The sequence below is a fragment of the Chelonoidis abingdonii genome, chromosome 9, assembly GCF_003597395.2.
Source record: "Chelonoidis abingdonii isolate Lonesome George chromosome 9, CheloAbing_2.0, whole genome shotgun sequence".
NCBI lineage: Eukaryota > Metazoa > Chordata > Testudines > Testudinidae > Chelonoidis > Chelonoidis abingdonii.
This window is the reverse complement of record NC_133777.1, coordinates 22,354,882-22,382,545: the sequence shown is the minus strand read 5'-3', so window position 1 is coordinate 22,382,545 and position 27,664 is coordinate 22,354,882. Positions and strand designations below refer to the sequence as shown.

Below are 27,664 nucleotides of genomic sequence, written 5' to 3'. Positions count from 1 at the left end.
CCACCACCACCACCACGAGCCCTGCACAGCTGGATCCAGGGGCAGACTGGGTATGCATGGGAGACTCTTGTGCTCACTATCTTAGTGTGCTTAGAGTGGAGGGGCAGGGCTGGACTGGCTTTTGATGTGTCAGGGTAATCAGTGAGGAGGGTGGCAGCAGTGCTTCAGGGTGGTTCTCCCGCCTCTTTGCAACCAGTATCCTTTGCTCCCCACTGCCCTGCTGGAGCCTCTACATTTATTGACAAATAAAATATGCAGAATTTTAGAAGTGTGCAGGGTTTTAAATTGGCATAGAATTTCCTCTGGAGTAAATAAATATTTTTGCCACTGAGAATAGTGAAACTATCTCTAATTATGGCGTGTACTGGCACAGAAATATGTACTTGCATATAGTTGATGCATGATAGAAATGGATTCTTCATTTCTGTAAAATGCAGGAAATGAAGGTTGGGTAGTGAAGATGCCAGTACATGTGTCCAAATGAAACACTTGGAACTCTAATGGATTTTCCCCTTGGTCTCTTTCTGGCTTCTTCACTACACATCACCTGTACTGGTGTTGAGTCTTGCAATGTAAATTTGCAACACCATTCATTTGGAATGATCTATGGGCCACTTGCAGTAAGTGTGACTACCAAGAAAAATAGAATGTACAAAAGAGGCTTCAGTTTTCCTTTTCCATGCTCCCATTAAGGAAAGCTCCCTTTTCTAAAACTCTCTCAAGAGTTTTGAGTAGTTAGTTTGCAGTTGCTTTAAATATTGGGTGTAATCTCAGAATTCCATTAGCTTGGTTAATGGCCAAAGGAGATGTTAAAATACTGAAGTAGCTATATTTAGGAGGCTTAAGCCTCTTTTTCCAAGTTGTTTAACTAAAATTCTGCTATAGAAAGCACACAAATTTAAAAAAAGCACTTATTAAAGTCTCAGCCACTTTTCTTTAGTGAGTAGTAAGTATATTGTAGGGCTATACACTTAATGTAGATTTAAGATTTAATTTGTGTTAAAAGCTTTTTTACAGCCCTGATATACATGCATACTTTAGTACTAACAGTTAATTCTGTTTAACAGCAGAATGTTCAGAAGTCTGGTTTTTCCTTGAAAAGAAGCCTCGTCTCTAAATAAGTCTGTTTCTGTTAATCTTTATTAAGTTGGACTGGTTTCTCCTTTTCACTTGCCTCTCCACACCTTTCCCTTAATTACAATAATCAGGGATATGTGCTGTGCAGAACCTAGTGTTCAAACCGACTGGCTTTTCTAAAAGCTGACACAGCTAGCAAAACTTTATAGCTAGTAGCATCTCAAACACTGCCTGGCCAGTATAAAAATAAAGCAGGGCTGCCTGAGGTCTTTGGAACAGCTCTGAACAGGGAGGTTAATCAGTAAACTCAACAGCTATCACTTGCCAATAGCAAAGAGAAGCTTCTTAGTGCAGAATGTTCAGAACAAACTTCTTTAAGGAAACTAAAGGAGCCTTGGCATGTCCACTTGAAGTTTATATATTAGTCAGTCTCTACTTAATTTGATAGTAAATATCGTACATGTGTCAGTTTGGATGGAGACTTGGGTTTGAGATCATGAAATTGCCTTAAGAATAAGATGGCCAGCGGCTTTAAAGTTGAATGTTCTGTGAAGGGTCTTAACCATGGGTAATTAATAGGCAGACTACAGGCAAAATCAAGATGCTTTTGAATGGACCATGAAATCTTTACTTTTTTGTATTTTCTCTGGAGTCTGGAACTTGACTACATCTTGATCAAGGAGTCTGGACCTTGACAAAATAATTGATTACCCTGGTCTGAAGCATGCTATGTTTTGAGCCAGGGTGCATTGGGGACTAACTTGAAATATTACAAATTGTGTAGCTAAACTCCAGTAACCTGGAACAAGTGCACTTTGCTTAATCTTAAATTTTATTATGTACATCACTACTAGGAGTAGTGACTGCTATTACTATAGTGTGTAGACAAGCAAGGTTCCTTCTGAAAGCAGACTTGTTTCTGAATACCATTCTGGTCACTCTGATTAACAGTATTCATAGAAGTACTTACACTGATTGTTCAGACGTCCCCATACTGTCTCCTGATGACTAAGAACACCTATACTAGTATCAGGAGCTATGACTGCAGCTTATGTAGGCATATATCTGAGCTAGCTAGCTTTGCTGCAGCTAGATCAATGCTCAAGTAACAATAGCAGTTTAACTCAGCAACTGGCTACCTGTTTGCATTTATACCCAGGGTCCCAGTTGGAGTTGTACTCAGGAGGCTAGCTCATGCTGCTGCCACAGCCACACTGCTATATACTAGTTAACTTTGATCTACTTAGAGGTTTAATTTAGCTAGATCAAAGCTAGCTCAGGTATGTGCCTACATGAGCTGCCGTCACACCTCCTGCTTTAGGGTATAGCTACACCACAGAATGAGTAAGAAAAATGAGTTGTGTTCTCCCTCTCCTTGGATGACCTACTGTTCTCCTTTTGGTCACTTACTTCTCCCCCCCCTTCCAACCCACTCCTCTCCTCCATGTGGAAGATGGTAAATTTTAAAACATTATACAGAAAAATCCAGTCTGTCTAGCACAAGGGTGGGCAAACTCTTTAGCCTGAGGACCACATCGGGGAATAGAAATTGTATGGCAGGCCATGAGTGCTCACAATTGGGATTGGGGTGCAGGCTGGAAGATGAGGTTTGGGGTGCAAGAAGGTGCTCTGGGCTGGGATTGAGGATTTGGAGAGCAGGAGGCGGATCAGGGCAGGGACAGGAGTATGGGGAGAGGCTCAGGGGTGCAGGCTCTGAATGTCACTTACCTCAAGCTGCGCCCGGAATCAGCTGCATGTCCCTTCTCTGGATCCTACAGGTGGAGCAGCCCCGGACCCTCGGCACGTGGCCATGCAGCTGCTTCTGAGAGCCACTTGGTGCAGCCCCTGACCTGGTGCCCCAGCTGGAGCCCACGGGCTGTAGTTTGCCCACCCTTGGTCTAGCTGGGTTACAAAGTGTCTCGCTTGTTAAGGTTTTGATAGTTATTTACTCCAAATACTTGATAACATACTTTATCTTTCTGCCTTGCACTGAGACTTGGTGAATTTAATCTTCCCTTCAATTGACTATTCCTGGCGGGGTGGAGGGGGGAAGTCTGGCAGGCATTTAAATTTATCGGTCTTCTTTGGAACGGCTAGAGTTTAATATCTTACGAAGAAGTTAGCTAAATCAGCATTTTCTTGCTCTAAATGCTGAACGTTCCAGCCTATCTTTCATCCAGATTCCAAGAAACCCTAAGAATGAACAAGTCTCTTTAGAGCTAGTTGTAGGCAACAAAGTAAGAGCCCCAAGCCACTGAGGATCTGCGTTGAGGAAGGTGACTCACTAGTATCTTGTGGAAATGGTGAGGAAAGAGGTAATGGGTCCTGCACTAAGGCAATACTTCAGACACCCCATACAAAACCTTCTCTCTAGAGAGCTAGATTAATATTTCAGTTGACTGCTGGTTCGGAGTAGGAATGGAATTGCATGGTTGAAAAACATAAGAGGTGGAATCTGAAAAGGAAGAACCCTTCAGGGATACTGGCCTGAGACCTAGAACCTCTTTGTTGGTAGCTCATACTAGTATTAATTTATATTTACAGAATACAAGTGTACTGGGTACTCTTCAGCTAAGTTACAGTGCTGCTTGCAATAACTACTAATTAAAAACTAGGATTATAGTTGTGACAAAGCCATACAAAGTTGATCTTTTTATGTCAGTCTGCCTTAAATATCAGTTTAATTAAATTAAAATGTCAAAGTGAAGATAATAGAACTAATCTAAGTGGGCAGTAGTGTGGTAAGTCAGTTCCAGGTTACCAAGCTAGAATCTATAAAAAAAATCATTCATGCTGGCAGAGTGTTAATTGGGTTTGTGTAGAAATACTAATGGTCAGAATAAGGCAGCAGATATGCCTGCAGCATGAACAACCCAAGAACAGGCTCACCAATGAGTGGCATAAAATGCAGAAGAGTTGGGTAAGCTATGTGTAGCACTTGAGAATGTACAGTTTTCAGAATTACAAATAGAGTCACAGGGGGAAGCCTGTATGCAGAAACAAGCTACATTAAGTAGCTCATACTCACTTAAGTATCTGTCCAAAGCCATCTGCAAACCTACTTCATTAAAGTTATTTTACATAAGGTTGGTCTGCTCTGTTTCTACCAAGTAACTGAATTGCTAGCATTCACTGCCTTAAGATGTTAAAGGACTTGAAAGCTAGTTTGAGAGAATCTACATATTTCAAGACCAGTGTGAGGCCAAATCTTGCTGTTTTCTGGTTGATGTCTGCTTGATTCATGTGGCTAAAGTGAGCAGGATTTGGACCTTTGTATGTGATGTATAGGGTAGTGCACAAAGTTAATAAATGTGGTTCAGTCACCTTCTCCAGAACAGGATGCAGTCATACCATTGCATAAGCTAGACACCTACCAAAGTGAGGCTTTGCTTAAGAGAATGAGCCAGATGCATTCCTTGTCGGTATGCGGTGCTTCTGAAAGTCATAGGCTATGTGTGAATAGGTTTGGACTAGGTTATTTTTACAAGCTTAAAATAGTGGTCTTAGGTGCATTCTGAAAATCACCCTGTTGTGACTTCCTGGCTTCAATTTACTTTTCTTGCTCTTTATGCAAGAGCTTAAAGAACCCTAGTTGAGCTGTAGTAATATACCATGAAAACTTTAAAAATGTTAAGAGGACAATAGTTGCAGGGGCTGTGGCTTAACTAGTCCTTGTAGTCAGGTAGGTGATAAACTGTCTCAGGGGTGTGGGTTGTTTGTTTTTTTAAATTTGCTTTGCACTTGATAGGCCAGTCCCCATAACTTCTTTTGTGATCCAGGAGCATGGATTCCCTTAGCAAAGTTATTCCAAATACAGAAGTTAGTGGCACTTTTCTACCTCTCTGGGTTGTACTCTAGACACCATTTTATTCATATTGCACTAGCACCAGAAGCTAGAGTCGGGGTGGGTTAAGTGCTGCACAAATATGTTGGAAGATGCGGTCCCTGTCCCAAAATCCCACAACCTACTTGGGAAGAGATGAATTACCTGGGGAGCATTGCTACAATTGTAGCATCAATAATGTGACTGATGAAGCATCTACAAAATTAATATCCTCTTCAAGGCAATGATGAGATAGCACTTGGACTGTAAAACAGTTTGAAGTCCATCTGTAGTTTATAATTTATTAAGCACTGCCTCTTAATAATCTGATACTTAGCTTTGGCCATTGAGAATATGCAGGGCAACTTGAAGTTGTTTTCCATGCTACAAGAGAACTAAGCAGCAGATGTCTTATTCCAGTGCCAACCCAGAATACAGCAGGTATGTTGAAGTAGTCTTTCCTAAAACCAATCATTGAAGCACAGGTGCTGCCCTTGCAAATCCCATTTTTGCAGTGAACCTCAGAAAGTGTGGGGGCAGACTCCTGCACCCAACTTGTTGTGGGATTGGGTGGGGCCTTAGACACTCTTTAGGCCCAGGTTCAGATCCCTAAACTCATGACTTAATAAGAATATAAGGGAGCCTTGTGCCATAGGTCTGTGTGCACTTATTAACCAAATGGGAAGTCTGTTCTGCCTTCAAACAAATATTAATTTGAATCTAGTATTCAGAACTCAGCTTGCTGCTGGTATTATGCTGCCAGCTATCTGACCTGTCATGCCACCCTGCAGTGCTCTCTGCTGGCCTGACACTTTGAGGTTGACCACCTCAGCTTTCATGTGGCTTAAGCCACATGACCAAGTGATGAACTTAACCCATTCTGAGGTAGCAAAATCCAACTAAAAATCCTAGACCAGAAAGGCTTATCTGCTTTTCAGCCTGCCCTCTTTGCTCCATCCCAGAGACAAAGACTAAAGAGGTCCTGGGAACAGAGCATTCAGTGCCAGGGCTGGTTTCCCTGAAGTACTGTTACCAGCCCCTTCTGGGCTGTGTTCCCTGCCCCTATATATAGAGCACTGGACTCCCAGGCTGCTCCTGTGGGGGGTACTAAGCCTCCTGCAGACCCTGGCTCAGCCCCTCCCCATTCACTCTGGTTACAAACTAACAGATCTTGAGGGGTTATAAGGCCCAGGTGACCATGAAGCTATCACTGGACCCTCCTTAATCCCACCCCCTCAGGCTGGGAAATAGCTAATTAATTATGTCAAAGGTATGGCTGGCTCTGTTGCCCTTATAGGATCCAGTCACCCTGTAACACCTTCACATCAGGGTCACACGCTATCCAAGATTAAGTTTCACAAACACCATGCTACTGCCAGTCACTGTTTTCTATTCTATTTAAAGTTGTATTGTGACTTGATATTTGGGATACTTAGACCATGAGGAAGTTTAGTACCATTCCAGCAGACTACACTACTAGAAAGATGTCACTCAAATGGCTCTTTATAGGCCCCTAAGCCATTTTCTTACTTTGGTTGTGGATTATTGGCATAAATTACTCCTTGCAGAGACATTAAGCTGTCATGTCTGAGAAAAGTCTCACAGCACCAATCAGCTTCCTGTAAAGCTTTGAGTGACCAGCCAAGGGGCACAAGCCTGGCTTGTCTGTTTTTTCGATGCATTGGTGCTCTTTTTAAGGACTCCAAATACCTGTTTGTTGCTTCATCCCATAGAAGAAATCTGAATAATAACCTGCCTCCCTGCTCCTTGGGACCTCATGTCTTCACAACTGTTTCTCTATATGGACTTCTAGGATAGACAAGACCTGAATTCCTGAGTTAAGAAACCAAATATATGCCTCAAACCAAAAAAAAAAAAACACCACAACCTTCCAGACCTCCTTAAATTGCACAAGCCTAATCGTACTGCCACAGAACACAAGTGACATCCTTGGACCTCGATGAGAGCTGCCCATATCCTGTAATGAGGTAATTAGGGACCATGAGACTTCAGCAGATACCATGGTCCACATTATCCAGCTAGCGGTCTCTAGATAACATAGAATTCCCTAGGCTCTTACTGACTTTAAAAAAAAACAAAAAACAAAAAAAAACTTGCTTCCATGATGGTTGCCAAAACAATTGGCCTGTGCTTCCTTGTTATATAAACTGTCTGAAATAATGTATAGAAATAACTGGAACCTTTAACAGTTTATTCACATGTAGCCTACCTTAGATGTGACTTCTGCAGTTCTCCTATGGACTCTGCCCATTTTAGTTCTGTTAGTATATCTTAGGCAAACTACTAAAAGGTTATTCTAATCTGTTTAAAGTGTCACTGTTTTATCTTCAGTGTAAATATCAGCACTGACCTGAGGAATCATCTGTTTCAATAATACCCCTCATGCTACAGTCACTGTCTTTGGAACATACTCACACATGCACTATTTTGTCTGAGTGCATAAGATGCCTACAGCAGAACAGTTTCTCCAAAGGTTTTTGGGATGTTATCATTCAGACAAGGGGTAGGGCTAGGTTGTATTTTGACTAGAAAAGAGACTAACAACAAGACTTAACTACCAGTTCTACCAGGGAGATAGGTTCCATTTTAAGAACCTGTTTATGCTGTCCATTATTGTAGGATATATTCATGTATCTGTCTCACAGGGTAAAGTTACTGGGTTAACTCCCTTGGTAAAAAGGCTTATCAGCAAAAAAAAAAAAAAAAAAAAAAAAGAGAGAATCTAAACAAAATAAGTGTAAAGTTTCTGAGTTACCTGCAAGTATTGTAGTCTCTTCATAGCCTACTATCAGCCTTCCTTAAAGCTCCCCATTCTCCTATAACTTGACATCTGCTGCAAGGTTTTATGTATTTCAGAAGCACCATGCTCAGTGGGAATTGCTGCAACTGAGACTCATGATTAGACGCAGGTGGGTTAACAAGAGTCTTTCTGATGTCCACTAGTAGCTGGGAAAAAGCTGCCAGCTTAAGTCCTGGTCCCTGTGTATATAAGAGAAGAAAAATGGGAAAGCAGGGGAAAGGAATCTTCTAGTGGAACATGGTAATCTTTGCCTTCCAACTTCACTTGAGTTGCAACATGGGTACACCACTCAAGTAACCTCTTATAAAAGGGTGAATAAATTATTTCCTGGGAAGAATTGAGCATTGTAGAGGTTTTCTGATTTTGCTTTTAGAAAGAATTGCTATTTTTTCTTTCACATCCCATCCATATCCCATGTGCACGCACCACATGAAGGAGCTAGTCATTGGAGAAAGAAACTCCTGTACCCTGGGAGAGGTGAGAAACAGAGTTGTCAGTCTGGCTGTACATTCAAGTTCCCCTGTCAAATAGGACAGCAAGAAACGCCTTCCCTCCCCCATCCCCTGCTTTGAATCTTGACAGAAATGTCTCCTTCCCTAGACAAAAAGGAAGAACAATATCCATTTTAAATGGGAAAATTATCACAAATGTAAGCTTAGGCCACAGTCCTCGCGGATCTATATGGATGCAAGTGTTGTCTTGAGTGGGTCAGCTTGTTGGATCAGGCCATTTAGTCTTAACTGCAGTTTAGTTAATAAATACAGCCATCTGGTGCTCTGGGTAGATGTACAGTTTTAACAATCAGTTAATGGATCTGATCTGACATCTAGGCCCCTTTCAATCACCTTACTTCAAAACTGGCTTAGATATTACAATCTTCATTATAAGACTGCACTGTGTGAGAGGGAGATCATACTTATCAGAAGGGAAATTGCAGGTGCCATTATTTTACAATGTGTACAAACAAAAAATGGCTACTCTGACTCTGCCATTTCTTTTTGTGTATCATTAGGTGAATTGTGCATTTGCAGCTGGAACTTAATAACTATTCTGGGTTTGTACAAAATGTAACCGAAGCCTGTTGGGTTGCACATGAGTGTCTGAGAGCAGAATTAGGCCTGCAGAACTTGTAGTATTGGTGACTGCTTCAGAAAAGAACCCATTTTGGCTTTAACCCCAGATCTAATTTGCAGAGCTTGTACTTAAAAACAAGCCGTTTTTATTTGTAAATAAAGTACATTTGAAATGGGATTTGAACCCAAGGTCACTTGTGTATTTAATGGCTTTTTTTTCCTGAGTAGACTGCAAGAGTAACAAGACAGCAAACAGTGGTTGTCCTGGGTGTGTGTGTCCATGCTTGTCTAAAGAGTGGCTAGTGGATGGACTCTGGGCAATGACTCCTGACATGCCTATAAGCAACATGATGGGGTCTGACTTTTAACCAACTCAGTCTTGAGGTTTGCTACATAAATCCACTGTTTTAGGTGAGATGGGAGAGAATGATAGCGGGGGGGGGGGGGCGATGATGTTTATAGGTGGGGAAACCATCTCTCAGGAGCCAGGGAGGCTTGTGTGTGTGTCCCTTTCCCACAGACAGTGAGCTTACACCAGAGATCTATGAAGCAGCCAGGCAGTGCTACTCCAAAGACTAGCTTTCTCTAGTGGAAGGGAGAGACTTGTTTTCCTGACCCTCTCAGCCCTTGATGTTTTCCAGTGACGGTGCAAATGTTAGCTTCTCACTTGCCTCCTACCATCGACTACAGCTTGCACTTCATTGCTGAGCCCAAAGCTAGCAGCTTCCTGCAGCAGCACAGGCATCAGCCAATTTCTGAGTCCCATAGTTTGAGTAGAGCGAGGGTTAATCTGTCTACTTGGGCTAGGAGGCTTGCTTCCAGCTGATGTGCAGACATATCCTAATAGGCCTCAGCCTTGCCTCTAGGGTCATAAGTCCTTGATGTTTTTTTTCTGCTCTGACAGCAGCAGAGGGTAAGAAGTCTAAAGAAATATTAAACATCAGCTGAGATAAAAGACCTATAGTACAGCACAGTACAATGAGTGGAAACTTTCTTCAAAGATCTTTGTGAAACAGCATTCTCTTTAATAAGGAGTCCTGACTTAAAGGAGGATAGGGGGTTTTCTGCTTGCTACTGCTGATTAGTCTGGGTAGGTTTGAGAGTAACCCAAAAAACTATAACCCACCTTTCATCCCTCCCTTTCTTTGCACACTGCTGCCTCATCAGTTCCATTTTCAACTTGCTTTAACTATTCATTTATTCATTCATTCATTCATTTGCTTGCTCTTCTAGAGCGATGGGGGAGGGAAGCTTGAAGTAATGACCCTCTTCCATTCCGGCCAGAATAACAAGGAGGAAAGTCTCACTTCGCTCAAAGCCAGCATCAGCAGCTTTTTTCCTAAAAATACAAGTAAAACTGCCTTTGTTGTCACTACTAAAGCAAATAGCTGTTGAATGTCAATAATAAATGACTGTGTGGCCAAAGCAGTTGTATTATTTTGTTGCAGTTAATTAGGTTCAAGGGTCACAGCCATGTTTTGTTTCTTTGTTTTAATGCACTGCATTGAGCAAGCTCACAAAGCAAACAACGGTTGCTATTGCCTGACCATAGTAACTTTATTAAAAGGTGACAAGTCAGGCTCTCCTCTCAAAGCTCAAAGTAATGGAGCGGAAGCCAGGAGTTACGCCCCTGTGTAGTCTTCCTGCCTGTACCAGTCGTGGCAGAGGTAAACATTAACCTTCTGTTGGTACTGCAGCGGGGCGCAGAGGATGGAAGGAATGAAGTAACTTGAAAAGTAGAACAATTTATTTAGCAACTGGATAGTGGTATCATCCTCCTTCTCATGTAACCAAGCTGTAGATAGCCAGTGATGCTGTTGTGCACCATTGTCCCACGTGCTGGCTTTCTGCCAAGTACTGTTAAAGCAGCTATTACTTTTCTGACTTGACAAAACTTCTTTCAAATGCTCACAAGTTCTACAGCAGGGGTCAGCAACCTTTCAGAAGTGGTGTGCTGAGTCTTCATTTATTCACTGTAACTTAAGGTTTCGCATGCCAGTAATACATTTTAATGTTTTTTAGAAGGTCTCTTTTTATAAGTCTATAAAATATAACTAAACTATTGCTGTATGTAAAGTAAACAAGGTTTTCAAAATGTTTAATAAGCTTCATTTAAAATTTAAATTAAAATGCTGATCTTATGCCGCTGGCCCACTCAACCCGCTGCCGGCCTCGGGTTCTGTTCACCTAGTTCAGCAGTGGGCTGAGCAGGGTCTGTGGCCAGGACCCCGGCTGGCAAGGGGCTGGCAGCCGGGACCCCAGACTGGCAGTGGGCTGAGTGGCTCAGCGCGCTGCTGGTGTGGGGTTCTGTCTGCCGGCTCCTGCCAGCTGGGGTCCTGGCTGCCAGCCCCACTCAGCCCACTGCTGGTCTGGGGTCCTGGCCCTGCCCACATAGAGTGGCTACCTACCTTCTCCCTGGTTTAAGCCCATTCTCTTCCCCTTTCTCTGCACTGAGCTGAGGGTAGGAGTGCACTGAGCACAGGGCTGGGGGGTGAAGGAGCCGGTTGGGGTGCAGGGTCTGGCCAGGAGCTAGAATGAGGGAGGGGGCTCAGGGTTGGGGCAGGAGGTTTGGGTGTGGAGCATTTACCAGAGACAGCTCCCATTTGGTGCAAGGGGTGCAGGTGGGAATGTGGCGGGGCGGGGCAGGAGATACAGGAGCTCCCGTTTCATGCTCAGGGTGGGGATGTGTGTGCAAGAGTCAGGGCATGGGGTGTGGGATGGCTGGGTATGCGCGGGAGTGCAGAAGTCAGAGCTGGGTGTGTGTGTGGGGTGCAGGGGTCAGGGCAGAGGGCTGGGGGGGGGGGTGTGTCACAGGATCTGCACAGGTTTCCTCCTTCTCGGCCTGTGCACTATGCTTAGGCTGGTAAAATAAGAGTTCTCACACCTTCTTCCGGTGTTTCACCTTTTGTGCTTTATTTTACAGTGCCACCATGTAGTCCCCTTTATCCCCCAACAGTTGTCTCCTTTCTAACCCATTTCAGGGTCTCTTGGCCCTTGAGGCTCCCTTCCTGTGGTGAGGAGACAAAGCACTAGCCTCCTAAGTGAGTTCTGTTCAGGGCTTTTATAGCCCTCCAAGCCTTCAGCCCAACTGTTGCTGCTTAGCTTAGTCTATTGCAGTGAGCCAGCCCTCAGTGGGGCTTGCAGCTTGGCTCTCTGCTGGCTGCTTTGAGCCTCTGCCCCTGGCCTCTCTGCCCGAAAGCAGGCCAGCATTTTAACAGGGCATTCAAGGGGTTTTACCCCTGCCCTGCCACAGGGGGATGCAGGGGTCAGCGCAGAGGGCTGGGGTGCTTGGCTCATGGGGGTGCTCCCAGCCCCCATCCATGAGCGGCTCATGGCAGAGTGCTGGAGGGGATATGCCCAGATTTCCCTCTCTTTCCCCAAGGCCCCATCCCTGCCTCTTCTCTGCCTCCTCCCTGGAGCAGTGAGCATGCTGGGGCTCCACTTCTCCCCCTCTCCCTCACAAGGGTGATCAGCTGATCAGCACAGGGAAGGAGAGGAGGAGGGGCAGGAAAGTACCACGCTGCGGGAAGAGCTGGGGTGGGGAGGAGCTTGGCTGCTGGCAGGACCAAACTTCTGCCTCCCTACCCCTGCAGGAGAGAGCTGTGGGAGGGGGCTGAGTGGGGCCAGGACCCCAGCAGGCAGCAGCGTGCCATTACAAATCTGCTCACGTGCCGTCTTTGGCACACATGCCGCAGGTTGCCAGCCCCCGATTCTACAATATCTTCCAGCTTTTAATATTTGTGTTAGCTGGGAGGAGTTCTTTATTGGTGTTCCAAGAATATTGCTAATCGTGGCTGTACACATTAAAATAATCTAGATTAGTTTCTGTACCACAGTTCAGGTCACATGATTTGTTTTCCAGCACTTTCTAAAAATGGGTAGGGGTGGTAGACAGCACTGCAGTCTAATCCTTCTCTGTTTACAGGTTAAAAATGTGGCACATATACAACATCTTCCACCCGCACCCCACCCCCAGCTTTTCATTAGTAGGTGGGGCATGGATAGTGCTGATACCATCACTGTGTTTCTGTTCCAGACTTCAAAGTGCAATTTTGGTTCTACTTGCACAGGGTTTCCTCTTAAACTATTTTTGAAGTATAGCTATACTTGTACTTAAATGTTTTAGCAAGACTATGACATTAGCACCTGATTATGAAACTGCTGTGAATTTACATGATTGAAGCTGGCATGTGCATTATACTATACCTTATAAACCTCGTAACACTAGAATGTATAGGTGTCCATTACTTGTATAGGAAAGAATTTCCTCACATCTGGGGATGTTTCTGGCATGAGTGTTAGCCAGCTGGCAGAATGGGCTTTGACTTGAACTAAGGCGAAACTGTGCAGCCACTTAAATTGTTGGATTAAATATAAATTGTAAAGTCCCCTTCCCTAGGTACTGCCATGAGCAGGCTCTGGAGATGACTAGACTTGAGTGTCTGATTGGAGAATGTGTGTTGGCTTTCATCTCTTCGGGTCAGATAAAATCCATTCAGAAACTCGCTGTAACCAACACATCAGAGTCCAAGGCCATTAGGGATCATTGTGATCATCCATGCTGACCACCTGTATAGCACAGGTCACAGAACTTTCCCCAAAATAATTCCTAGAGCAGATCTTTTAGAAATGAATCCAAGCTTAATTTAAAAAATGGCCGTTGATAAGAGAAGCCATCACAACCCTGGGTAAATTGTTCGAAAGGCGAATTATTCACCATTTAAAAACCTTACCAAATTTCCCATCTGAATGTCTAGCTTCAAGCTCCAGGCATTGGATCATATTTAGAAGCCTACTAATTTCATGGTCATAAGATTTCAAAAACTATATTTCCTGATTTCAGCTATTTAAATTTGAAATTTCAGTGTTGTAATTGTAGGGGTCCTGACTCAAAAAGAGTTGGGAAGTGTGTCTTTGCTGGCAGTGGTGCTTCTTTCAGAGTTGAGCAGCTGGAAAGCAGCACCTGCTGGCCAGGAGCCCAGCTCTGAAGGCAGAGCTGCTGCCAGCAGCAGCGCAGAAGCAAGGATGGCATAGCATGGTTCTGTGCTGCTGCCTGCAGAGCTGTGCCTCAGTCAGCAGCTACCGCTCTCCGGCTGCCCAGCTCTCAAGTCAGTACAGAAATAAGGGTGGCAATACTGTGACCCCCCCCTGCCCCAAAATAACCTTGTGACCCCCATGCAAGTCCCTTTTGGTTCAAAAGCCTAAATTTGAGAAATGCTGGTCTCTCCTGTGAAATCTGTCTAGTATAGGGTAAGAGCACAAGACCAGATTTCACAGTTCAGGACACGTTTTTCATGGCTGTGAATTTGGTAGAGCCTTAATCATGTTGTATAGGTTTATCTGGTAGATTGAAGAGCTCATTATTAAATATTTGTTCTTCATATAGGCATTTAAGACTAATCAAATCACCCCTTAACCATCTCTGTTTCGCTAAATAGATGAGCACCTTGAGTCTCACTATAAGGCATGTTTTCTAACCCTTAATCATTCTTGTGGCTCTTCTCTAAACCCTCTCCAATTTATCCACATTCGTCTTGACCTTTGGACACCAGAACTGGACACAATATTCCAGCTGCAGTCATATCCATGCCAAATAGAGAGGTAAAATAACCTCTCTACTCGTACTTAAGGGTATGGCTACACTGGCACTTTACAGCGCTGCAACTTTCGCGCTCAGGGGTGTAAAAAAAAAAACAAAACACTCCCCTGAGCGCTGCAAGATACAGCACTGTAAAGCCTCAGTGTAATCAGTGCCACAGCACTGGGAGCGCGGCTTCCAGCGCTGCACGCTACACCCGTAGAGGAGGTGGTTTACATGCAGCGCTGGAAGAGCTCTCTCCCAGCGCTGGCACTCCAACCACACTCTCACACAGCGCTTTGAAATTTCAAGTGTAACCATACCCACAGATTCCCCTGTTTATGCATCCCAGGATTGCTTTAGCTCTTTTGGCCACAGCATCACAGTGGGAGCTCATGTTTACCTGGTTATCCACAATGCCCAAATCTTTTTCAAAGTCACTGCATCCCAGGATAGAGTCTCCTATCCTGTAAGTATGGCCTGCATTCTTTGTTCCCAGATTGCACATTTACATGTAGCCATATTAAAATGCATCACGTGTGCTGGGTAGACTTAGTGTAAGCAATCTAGATAGATCTGAATCGGTGACTTGCGCGTTTCATTATTTACCTGGCTCAGGGCTAAAAATTGCCATATAGATGTTTTGGACTCTGAAACTCGTGTGAAGGAGAAAAGTCTTAGAACCCAGCCTCCACCCTGAGCTCTGTCTGCTCTGCTCTTCCTAGCCCTGCAGCCCAAGTCCTGTAAGCCAGACTCAGTGGACTCTGGCTCTGAGACTCCATGGCAGAAGGGGGTGTGATTTATTTGTTTTTTTAAATGTTGTTGTGTAGAAGTACAGGAAATGACCATTAACTTTTAGTTGTGTGATCAGTTACACTTCGTCAGAACTGAGACGAATATAGAATTCCCCCCATGTTGGCTGCAACCCTTTGAGTTTGGAAATTATCTATAATGTTTAGAAATTCCAAGGATGTTTCAGTACTGGCAGCATGAGACTTCAAGCATATGTCAGTCACATTGAAGTCCTCTGATTAGTCTTTTTTCCATTCTCATTGTAGATAGGTGGCAGTCATCCTTCTGTTTACTCTTGTGATTTGGTGATCTGTAGCAGACACTGACTAACACCTCATCTTGTGCTTTCAATATTGATCCATAAACATTCAGGATCATTTTCTTCTGAGTCATTCACTACTTTGGTCCAGTAGGAAATGTACCATATGTAACCTATGAGTGAGTCTAAGGGTATGGCTACACTTGAAATTTCAGAGCGCTGCCGCGGCAGCGCTTTGAAGTGTGAGTGTGGTCGGAGCGGCAGCGCTGGGAGTGGCACTGATTACACTGAGGCTTTACAGCGCTGTATCTTGCAGCGCTTGGGGGTGTTTTTTCACACCCCTGAGCGCAAAAGTTGCAGCGCTGTAAAGTGCCAGTGTAGCCATACCCTAAGCTAAGGCAAAATGATGTTGAATAAAAAATTTTAATGTTTCTAATGTATGGCCATGCAAATTGAAAGGCTGTGTATGAAAGAGGGCTCAAATTTTTTTTTTGTTCCCAAGCAAACAAATGAGCAAAACCAAAAAATGGCAAACTTGTATACAGATCAGCAAGAGGGTGGGTTGCCAGAATCTGTAGCACCAGCCACGTAACACTAAAGCTGCTGAATAAGGCAAAACTGTAATATCCCTGTAGATTTCATTACAGGACTTATTTCTCTATTTCAGGAGTTCCAAGATGCCACTTCAGACATCTCAAAACTGATAGCAAGGACTGAAGAACCATCTTTAAGACCTGATAATTGTTCTGAAATACTGACCATGTCTATTATGGATCACAGCCCTACCACTGGAGTGGTGACTGTAATAGTCATTCTGATTGCTATTGCTGCTCTCGGTGCCTTGATATTGGGCTGCTGGTGTTACCTGCGTCTGCAAAGGATCAGCCAGTCTGAAGATGAAGAGAGCATTGTGGGAGAAGGAGAAACCAAAGAGCCTTTTCTTTTGGTGCAGTATTCTGCTAAAGGACCTTGTGTAGAAAGAAAAGCAAAGCTGACTCCTAATGGCACAGAAATTCATAGTTAACTTCAAGCAGCACAGATGTGTATCTGGACTACACTTAAGATATCTGTAATCAGCAGAACTGATACTGTGAAGAAATTAGACATACATACTGCTCTCTCTTAAAACACCTTGAGATAAGACTTCAAAATTATGGTTTTGTTGGTTTGTCACTGCATGCACTGAGAAACTATACTATACATCAATCCTGTATTTTAACGTCTTAGTGCTAAGAGGTGACTTCTCTGGTATAAAGTCCATTGCTGGCAATGGACATGCAGGGATATGCTGGCATGAAAAAACTAATTGCATTTTTGTTACTTGAATGTTTAGCTGAGCCTATTTTGATGGAACTACTACTGTAATGTGAACTACTTAAAACTGTGAACTGTAAATAGGCTGCCAGGAGTTCTGGCTTTTTGTTATCCAGCATATGGAAGTGGTATGAAGTTATTCTTAGTAACACACATTTGGACTTCTGAGCCACATGATTACAGATCGGATGCCAGACCTTCAAACCCAAATCTGCAGTTAAAGCCTGTTTCTGCTATGAAGTTCTGAGTGAATAACCATAAAGACAGAATGATTGCTTTTTAGGTTTTGTTTTTAAACCTCTTATGGGACTGATTCAGAACACTTTCCCTGAATGCAGGTATATATAATCTCATTAAGGTGTTGAGGCAGAAAGGATAGGGGTTATAAGGAAGGAACTGTACCTCTCTTCCTTTAGGGTAGATTAAGCTGTTATCAGCTAATACTGTGATTGTCCTAGCCATGTAGCTACTGCAAGGAAACTGCCATTTTAGCAGATTCCAATCTGGGAACTAATGATGGCTACTTTATGCATGGTCCAGAAGGTTTCCAGTGGAGTTAAAAATAGCAGTAGAGCAGATCTTTCCCTCCTGTTAGCAAGCATGTTAATTACAGAAGTGGTGTTTTCACTAGAACTGGCATTAATGTAACTTTTCCCCCCCCCCCCCATAACCACTGTTTGTGTGTACCAGTAGTTGGGACATATGTAAACATGAAGCTAAACAGCCAACTGTGCAAACTGTTTTTAGTCTAGATACCAAATTGTCTACAGTTAATGTATTTTGTAGGTAAGGTTTTTTTTAGTCTCACCTTACAGGGCAGGCAGAAATCTGTCTTGTAACAGCTAACTAAATTTTGGCTGTGTTGGGGAAGGGATAGAGGGAGGGAGGGGAAAAATAGTTTGTGGGCGGGGTAGAGGTTTTAAAAAAAAAAAAAAAATTGGTGCAATGTGAAGTACCTTCACACAAAGAGGCCCCACATTTCCCAACCTTTCCCTTCTCTTTACTAAAGAGAAACCTATAACAGGTACTTGGAGTGAAGAATTATAGACTCTAAACAGTATCATAGGTTCTGAACAATCATTCAACCATGGCTAAAATGTTCTAGATTTCCTAACTTTTAGGCCTGCATATTCCACTAACTACGCAGCTTTTGCCCAATACAGTTTATATGTAGCTAACAAATTCCTTTAGTTTAAGTCAAACTCCCTAGCAAACTGAGATGGAAAGGGGGGGAGGGGGTGTACAAGCAGTAGATAATGCAAAAGTTTGTCTGTGGGGGGGAACAGTTGTTATGCTAAACACTGGTGTGAATGATGGCTTATACATTGGGAATAACAACACTATTTATTCTTAGCTAGCTAGGCCTTAATGACTTTGTCTGCAAGCAAATGATAGTCCACTTATGAACTAAATAGCAGCTTGTCCTGGAGGGAGCTAGCAGAGTTGCATTCTTATTCTTGTGTGCACTGATTAAACTGAGGCTAGAAAATGAAGTGTCTTTCATTGCAAAAGCCAGGGCTTGGCTAAGCAAATCCATTGCTACTAATGGACGAACGCTTCCTTCCTCTAAGTGCAGTGTGGAATACAACTGCCTAGGGAGGGGGCAAACACTGTGTGGTATATTTACTGGCTCTAAAGATGCCAATTTTAATTTTTCAGTCTATGGTTTGAGACACTGGCCTATACATGCATACTGGATTTTTAACTGCATATATGCTGAGCAATAAGTAAGTAAATTTTGATTGTTTGGGATGCCTCACTTTATTCTCCTCCCACTTGTCCTGGGGCGGGGGGGGGGGGGGAGGCAGAGGGAACATTAGTGAGATGCATAAGGAGGTTGGATGAGATTATTTCGCCATTTGTTCCCCATAAGGAACAGATTTTCATTGAATTGTAAGTAAGTGAATGAAACATCTAAGACAATTATAGGTTAATTGTGGAGCATGTAAAAGTGGCATGCAGAGTTCCTGAAATCCTATAACAGGAATAACAGAATATTTTAACCATTTGACTTTTCATTCAAGTTTACTAAATAAACTTAACATTTCCAGTCAATTCTGTAAACAAAGGCAAAATGCAGTGACCATGGCTAACTTCAGCTGTTTCTTAGAAAAGTATAAATTGTCAAAGTTCCTAAATGAACACTTCCTCTGGGAGACAACGGGGAGGAAGCCAGTGCAAAAATTGGTCCCTTAAAAGGAGATGCTTCACTCTGCTGTCCCTGGGAATTTACTATTTTTAACCTAGGTTAAATTAATAAAATGGCTATCAAATTAGTGCAATAGTAAAGTGGAAAGTGTTTTCCATATCTCCATTTAGGTTTCAAGATCTGGTAAATTGTTTGAAATATTACAGAAATATTCTGGTTTGATTTTTCTAGACAATTGGAAAATTTTATTTACAACAAATAAAATTTGCATAAATACCTTCCCAATACAGTGTCATTCCTGATTTTTTTTTCCCCAGTCCCCATAGCATAAGTAATTACTCTGTCCTGTTTTCTTTATGCTCCATCACCGTGGTATCAATATTGGAAACATCAAGCCTTTCTCTTTCATGTAATCTGTCTATAGCAGTTAGAACTGGCCCAATATCATGGGTGGAAAGAGTCTCCTCTGACTGAATGGATTTCTTGGTTTCATCTCTGTTCTCTAGCTTCCCCTCCATTGCTGCTAGCAGGACTTTTAGCAAAGCATTCTCTGTAAGGAGGTTTTCTGATGCATCTGCTAATTCTTGAAGCTTCTCAGCCATTTCTTCTAATTCTCTGTTCTTCTGTTCATATAGTGCCTGTAATTGTTCACTGTGGAGCTGGAGGATACTGTGCTGCTTTTCCAGTGTATGCTTTTGCTGTTGTAGTTTATGTTCTTCTCTTCTGGCTTCAGAAAGTTGGGCTTCCAGCTGATCTTGAGCCTGGTGTAGTGCACTGACTTCTGATCTCAATTTCTGAATCTCACTCCTTAAGTGGGAGATATGCTGTTGCTGTAACACTCTCTCTCCCTGTGGACATGCTTTGGCAAAGGGCTCTAAGTCAGGTGCAGCTGAAGGTAGACTTGAGTAATGTAAAATGAACTTAAGCAGATTAGGAAGAGTAACTGAAAAATCTTCAGGAAACTTCACACTTTTGTCCTTCCTATGAAAACATACAGGTAGATTAGTGCATTTAAAATGTCTTTGGCTATTTATCTGAACACTGTAATTTGGTTTAGATTTTAAACCACAGATATCAAAATTAAATTTGTAGATGTCACTTCTGTTTAACTACCATTCTGTACACAAAGTTTTAAGCAAGAGAATTCTTATGCCTTTTTCCATAATATAACCTACACCTACATTGTGGAGGGGCAAATTAAGATGGCTGATTATTTTTTTTTTTATGCTTCCAAAAATTAATTCTCCACATTAGGACACAGCCTGCTAGTAGCTGTATGCTTTCAGTTTCATTAGATAAACCTCATTAAGTTTCTTTCCTGACTTCAGAGAGGTAATAAATCACAATTTGAGGTTTTTGTTTTTTTTAATCTTTAGTTTTTTTGCAATGCAATACTACGTTTAGATGCATCTTGTATTTTCCCACTTAAACAGTACTTTGATGTTAAGGTAAAGAGTCCTGTGGCACTTTATAGACTAACAGACGGTTTGGAGCATGAGCTTTCGTGGGTGAATACCCACTTCATTGGATGTATGTAGTGGACATTTCCGGGGGGAGGGGGGGGAGAGGGAAAGAGAGAGAGTGTGTGTGTGTGTGTAAGCAATAAGCGGGCTGGACCAAAGCTCATGCTCCAAAACATGTTAGTCTATAAGGTCCCACAGGACTCTTCGGTGCTTTTACAGATCCAGACTAACATGGCTACCCCTCTGATACTTATCTTAACAGAAATACAGTGATAAGCCAGTTATAGTTCTGATCTTCATCCTCATGCCAATACCACTGAAGAATCCATTAACAAATTAGGGGAAGAAAAAAGTTTACACTAAGTATTCTGAACCATACACTACACTACTTTCATTCAGCAAGAAGCATTCTAAAGCTGTCAGTGTCTGCTACCACTACTGATGGCTTTAGAGCAAAGTTACATTAACAGCTAATACTTCAGAAACCGATGTCATTTTAGCAAGCAATAGGTTCTATTTTGTCATCCTACTATTCGGTGAAAACAAATGGAGGTTGGAAGATGGCTAAAACTAGTTTAGTACATACATAAGACAGAGCTTGACTTTACAATATCTCTTTGTAAAAAAACCTGATTTTCAAAACAGACTTGATGCCCATTTTCCTCTAGTAAACTTGTCCTAAGTTTTACTTGATACATGCACTATGCAAAACGTCTTGTCCAAGACTACTACTCCCTCAAAGGCATTTCTTCAAAAGCAGCTTCTCTCTCTCTCCCTGCCCCCCAAACTGCAGCCTGCCCTTCCTACCACTAGAATACCATGCGTACAATTCTGGAAGCTTAGATTCAGTAGTGTTGCAAGCAAAATTTAAGACTTACTGTACACAACAGGATGGGAACTAATTTTTCCATCACTACTTCAAAATGTTGAGGCCCAAACTTATAATGGATTACAGTAGATCTATCCCCACTCTGTCAGAATTGGCCACTTATTTGAAAGCTACTTATCTAACATCTATCACCACCGACACCACTCAGACATCACTTAATTCAGTGTGGCTGATCATTCAGCAAGCAAACCATTGCTGGAGCATTTTATAACTGGTCCATGGACTACAGTGGCAGGCAGATTACATGTCTATAATTCAAGACAGTATTAGATCTGTTTTCTAGTCATTGGAATCCTGCCTATAGTAAAGGGGCTACTTCATTTGCTGTACTCTAGCTCCTCAGTTGATTGGCTAAGGTTACTAAGAATCCCTCGACTTGTTTGAGGGGAGAAATGATGTTTCTCTGCTCTGGAACTAGCTTTTGCTCTTTGCTTACCCATTTTAGTTCAGAAAAGCCCAACTTTAACAACCCTGAAGGTAAACTGTAGGGCTTAAATACTACATGCTTCTCAGGAAATGGGGCTGAAGAGGTGACTTATGTACAGGGGGAAGGGCAGTAGTGTTGACATTTAATTTGCAGGTGCAGTTAAAAAAAAGCCTTAGTGTCCTACAAGCTGATAATATATCTTACATCTAAAGGCAACCTTCATTCTGCTTAAACAATTCTGACAGAGGTATAAGCCTCCTAGCTCAATGTTATCAAAGTAGTGAAACCTAGTCCTTGGTCCTTCATTTGTGAAAATCTAAGATGGAAAAAAAGCCTTTAGTTTCACTGTAACTAAGGCACACCCCTGGACATTTAGTTTACAATTGGTGTTTGCGATTTTTTTTGGAAACTGAATTTATACATTAGGCCATTGTATCTAAGATAGCAAATAGAGCTATTTCTAGAGGACAAGGCTTTTCTGATTCAATATTTCCAAAGGCTTAGTGCTTTACAAACATACAGCACTATAGCAAATCTAAACTCTGACTGAGAACTGCCTGCTCAATAAAAGCATAATAATTGGTAATAAATTAAAATCCTCCTTCCAAACCAGCAGAAGTTGTGTAGTTTGTGTCAAAGTTTCGTGCTGTAGAAACACCCATTTGACAACTCAGTTCCAGGGAAAACATTATAGTACACTTTATGATGCAGTGTTCATTTGCCAAATCAATAAGTAGAGTATACATGCTACCAGAAAACTTCCAACCCTTGTTTCTGAAGTGCGTATTCCTAGGGAAGAAAAATGAATCATTGCCTCTTCCATTCCATGAGAGAGGTAAACATGCTCCTAAAGCTCAGGCTTAGGTTGAGACCCTGCTATGAAGTATAAACCAGTATTTAATCTGAAAGACTGAATGCTAACAAAGCAAAAACTTAACTGGTGAGTGAAATAGCAGACACATACTGCCCCATGGCACAGTAACAAATGGAGATTCTTTAAGTGCATCAGAATTACCCCTTTTCAGTGTGCATTGCTGCTCAGCTTAAACTATTCAAACTTATTGCTCAATTTGATGCTTTTACATTTTTCCCCAACATTCACCCATGTAGTGGTACTACAGCCAATCCAAGGAACACAGAGATGATGCTCCATCTCTAATTTCCTGTAGTACTATCCTATGCCTGACTTCTACAAGAAAAACAGAACTTGAAGCTTAGCACTGGTAGGTACAGATAAACAGCTGGTCTGTAGCACTATTTCTGACTGGTTTCCCTGAAAGAGCCGACCTTGAGAAGCAACCTCAATAAGTTCACTGAAAAGCTTGTAAAATCATAACCTATTCTTGATTATCTCATAGTGAAGAACTTGATTTCGTGTGTGTGTTGAGCTCAGAATGGAAATGACCCAGCATGAAAGAGCTGTTTTTATCTCTGCACTTCCCTCAATGCCTCATTTTGTTTTTGAATGAAAGCATAAGTGCCTTCCTGTTTAAATTCTTGAAAGGAAACATTAAGCACCTTTCGGGGCTTAGAATAAAAGCACAGGTATGAATGAGCAGAACTTGGGCCACAGAAGCATACAAGCCAAATCTAGGGAATCTGCCTGCATTTGAGGGTAGAGGACCAGAATTTGGGCCTAAGTTTACAATAATCATATTTTCTCCTGGTTGAGCAGTTTGTCAAGTTCTAAACAGGTAAATAATAGGGAAGCTTTTTGAAAGTCGTTTGAATTTCCTTAACTCTAGAACAAGTCACAAGTAGCCAGCCTCTCCCCCTTTCAGATTTATGAAAGGGAACAAAATGCTAACCGAGCTTTTGTAAAGGAAATGGTTGTGTAATGCCCTTCAACCATAAAACAATTGTGTAATAATCTTTTTCTGGTGTATCTTAAACAAATATGTAGGGTGCCATAAGAAAAAGGGTTAAATGTCAGGAAGAATTAAGTTTTCCCTTATTTAGAGGGTAATGCAGGAGAAAGGGGTTTCTGCAGAAAATTTAGTTACTTTGATGTGTTAAGAAACCAGTTCAACAACAGTCATAAAACACTGAGTCCTCACTTTATAATGGAGGAACCAGATTAAATGTCTCTCTAAAGAAAATCTGAGATTTTTCTTTTCTGCTTTGTAAGAATTTGAGTTTTAAGATCTAGGTGTCCAAAGCACTGACGATCGTGGCCAGAATCCTGTGGGAGGGCAATATTAATGAAGAAAGAGAGTTTCTTTATTTATTTAGTTTTCTGCAGCCACAGAAGCTACCACTCAAACTTTCTGTTTTAAAAGAAAGTGTATGAAATGCAGCAAGGCCCTATTCTACCATCTTAATGAGCAGGGAAAACCTTCTGTTTAAAAGTAAATGTTACTGCACTTCAGCTGAAGGGAAAGAAAGATTCTCTCCTACTCTTGTCCTTGCCCTAAGCAGATTACTAGAATATGCAGTATTCAGTCCTGTATGTCATTTTAATAGAAAACCACACTTGCAAATGCTCAACAACAATCATAACCATACTGCATTTTCCTCGGGTGGGTTTTTAAATTGCAGGTACCTAACAAAATGGCACAGTTCAGTTCAAAACAGACCCAGTTTAAAGGGTTATATAGTAGGTAAATGCAAATGCTGAAGTAATTTGTGGGTTTTAGTATCTAAAGAAACATTTTTGAATGGAAAAATAATATACACCTTCCTCCCCTCCCCTCAAGCTTTTTCACCTTTAATACGGTGAAGATAAAATATCTCTTACTATAGAACAATGATTTTTCTGAATAGAGGTAACTGGTTTTATACAAGTTTGCCTTAATTCAACTCTAAGTGAGGTAATGAAGGAAAAACTTCATCCAATCCAAAATGTACTTTCCCCCTTATACTAGATTTCATACTATGCAGTTTCCAGATAAAAAAAAAACTTGTTACCACCTACTGGAAATTAGTGGGAAACTGTCATATTTCCACAATTCTAATCAGGAATATCTGTGCTTAAGACAACTATTAAGCCTGGGGAACACTTTTATATATTAACCAGCAAAATCCTGTTTGTTTATTAGATACAAATCTGAGATTTATTGAGACAATGTTGAAGTTATTGAGGAGAACTGGGTATGGGACTCCCTATCTTATGCTGCAGAACTTCACTGGATAGAGAAACAACTCATATATTCAGCAACTTCAACCGTGATCATAATCCCTCAGTCCAAATTCAGGGATTTGTTGTAAAGCACCAGCTGCACACTCTTCTACAAAGTTCCTTTGTTTGCCAAATCAGTAACAGGCTTTACAGCATGTAATAGGCACACAGTGTGACCCATCAAATTGGATAAACTTGTATTGATCACCCTGAGGAAGTATTGAGAGGGAGAGCCTGGCTGTGAGTGAATCAAAGTGAGATGGGTAAAAGCATTACATGCAGAATGCACCCAAAATGGACTATTCCGAAAGAAGAAAGATACAACACTGTAGCCCAGTCCCGGTATTGAATCAGTCCGCACAATATACCTTTCAGACTAGGAAATAAAAACAACAGAAGTGGATGTTTAAAAGATGACTAAATGATAGGACTATTATCCTTATATAGTTCTGTGAAACAAAACAGTGAAAAACTCTTTGAATTCTATTTAGCTGCCTAATCCATGAAAGAATCAAACTGCAAAAACATTATCATACTTAGACTTGGTGAATCAAGCAAAGTTCCCACTGAAGTTAATGGGAGTTTTGCTGAACTAAGGATAAAAGTCATATTACCATAAAATACAGAAGCTAAAAGCTGCAGCTTTCCTTATTTAAAGACTCAGCAGTGAAGCACACAAAATTCACTGTCCTGAACGCCAAGATCATGCAAGTTGGTGACAAAGATATAGCTGTCCAAAAAAAAATAAAAATAAAGAGGCCAGTTTCCATGCCTAAATTAATCTTCAGAATCATGATGATGGAGCACAAAACAATTCATTATGGCCAAAAATCTGTCATCTACAAAGACTCCTATCTACTTCAGTGAGTATTTTGTTCAATTAAGGACTGAGAATTTGACCCTTACTTAGCAAAGCTGCTTATGCTTTTTGGCTCTTGCTTAAGAGAAGAAATCTAGAGAAAACTGACATGAACTCTTAGCTCAAAAACTCTATATCCTCTATGCAGCAATAAGGCCAATTAGCTAAGCAGTAGGATGAATGTATGTCAGTCTCCCAATACAATACCTGAGAAAAACAATGAAGATAAGAGGACAAAACCAGATCAGTATATCATAGTGGTAGTTGACTCTCGATCAATTAGTAACACCATTAAAAAGGTGACCAATATCTGAGGTTACCCAAAAGGACTAAAAGGCATACCTCCAAACTGGAGCAGAAAAGCTACAGAAAGAAAAGAATGAGATGAGGGTTGAAAAATACACTAGATTGTTTCCTGGCTGGAGAGGAAATGAGAAAATCTGGTCAGAATGGGATGCCCTATATTCCACCTATTCACAGATCTAACTGTAGTACCTAATGCCTCACAAAGGTACTGCTATCACTTCTGTAAAAACGGACACAATTACCAACTCCAAATACCCTTCCAAATCATCTAAGGGTACATCTATACTACCCACCGAATTGGCGGGTAGTGTTTGATGTATCAGGGATCAATTTATCGCATCTCGTCTGGATGCAATAAATTGATCTGCGAATCGATGCCCATACTCCACCTCGGCAGGAAGAGTAAGTGGAGTTGACGGGGGAGCCACGGCAGTCAACTCACTGCCATGAGGATGGCCAGGTAAGTCAAACTAAGATACTTTGACTTCAGCTATGTGAATAGCATAGCTGAAGTTGCGTATCTTAGTTCGAACCTCCCCGCCTCCACCCCCCCGGCTAGCGTAGCCCAGGCCTAAATCTAAAACAATGCTTTCTGGGCTGCTTTAGTTGTTTATACATAGGGAAGAGGGAAGAGTATGTACTTATGTTGACCTATTAAGCGCACTGCTGTCTCAAAAGATACTGTCTATGAAATCCTGGAAAATATTCTAATTTATTGACGTACGGAACATTCATACTACATTACATTGTTTGTTTACTTCATTTAATTTATGGCAGCTTCTGTTTGTTCCATTTCAGGTAGGAAAAGCAACATGATCCCCTTTTACTAACGGTCCAAAAACCTGTGCCAAATGAAGTTCCTGTTCAAAGCTAAGCTATTCTTGAAAAAGTAAACAAGTAACGACATGGATAAGGTTCTTTTCCCCTACAAATGTCTCATGATCAGACAAGTCACTTCTATACTCGTAGTCTTGTGTTTCTCAATTGCTAACTACAAGAGCACACAAATTTAATGCAACTTGTCATGATTTGGCAGAAATACGGAATCTACACAAAGACTAAATTTACTCATCTATAATAATGACCATTTATTACATCACAACCATTTCTTTACACACACACACAAACACACACCCATCACTGTACATCACAAACGCTAAACTGTTGTTTATAGAAACACAGTGAGGGAAAAAGTCACGTTTTACTAAACCATGAGCCTAAAAGATGAAGGACTACTTAGATATTATGGTGATGGGCTCCAAAATAACCATCTAAGATTGGTTTTTAAAAATATACACCAGATAATAGCACTAGGAAGAAAACAGAGCAGAGAGAAAGAGAGGAAAGACAAGCAATTAAACAATGAGAGGGAGGGAGCAGGAAGGCAAACATAGCAGCAGATTAGTAAGACTAGTCCTCCCAGACTCCAAATATATCAAAGTCCAAATGGCACATCTGTTTAAAATGTCTTTTTCTGTTATAGCCACTTAGACACAGGAGACCTGTTCAGAAACAAGTTTGCAAAACTATGCTGGGAAAGTGCTGGGAAAGGAATGAACGAGTGTTTAATTGATTTGTCTTCAAAATCAACAGAAATAAAACTACTTTAATTGGCTTGTAATAAATCTCAGCCAATATACAAAAATAGTTTCCCCCAAAGTGTTTCAAATGTCTGGAAAAATATTAATACTGGTGATAAACTAATATGACCAAACA

At 41.6% G+C, this 27,664-nt stretch overlaps 2 protein-coding genes and 1 long non-coding RNA gene across 7 annotated transcripts in view; 1 reads left to right on the top strand and 2 right to left on the bottom strand.

Moving 5' to 3' along the window:
- The window catches only part of SNN (stannin), a 26,328-nt gene extending 7,157 nt beyond the window's left edge, over window positions 1-19,171 (top strand). Inside the window, exons 2-3 of one of the 3 annotated variants that reach the window (XM_032779649.2) lie at window positions 7,762-7,830; window positions 16,091-17,696. In XM_032779649.2, coding sequence (XP_032635540.1) covers window positions 16,184-16,447 — 264 coding nt within the window. In that variant the 5' untranslated portion in view covers window positions 7,762-7,830; window positions 16,091-16,183 and the 3' untranslated portion in view covers window positions 16,448-17,696. Of the gene's footprint in view, window positions 1-7,761; window positions 7,831-16,090 lie in introns of all 3 variants that reach the window. The other 2 variants (XM_032779650.2, XM_032779651.2) reach the window with 2 other exon arrangements.
- On the bottom strand, window positions 14,083-14,858 carry LOC142047259 (uncharacterized). The gene is made up of 2 exons (XR_012656451.1): window positions 14,696-14,858; window positions 14,083-14,418 (listed from the first exon to the last, which is right to left on the bottom strand). It is a non-coding gene; the product is annotated as an uncharacterized LOC142047259 (long non-coding RNA).
- Window positions 17,399-27,664, bottom strand: part of TXNDC11 (thioredoxin domain containing 11) — a 115,843-nt gene continuing 105,577 nt past the window's right edge. For 2 of the 3 annotated variants that reach the window (XM_032779645.2, XM_032779646.2), the window contains one exon: window positions 17,399-19,867. In XM_032779645.2, coding sequence (XP_032635536.2) covers window positions 19,222-19,867 — 646 coding nt within the window. In that variant the 3' untranslated portion in view covers window positions 17,399-19,221. Of the gene's footprint in view, window positions 19,868-20,473; window positions 20,666-27,664 lie in introns of those variants that run through there. The other variant, XM_032779647.2, reaches the window with a different exon arrangement.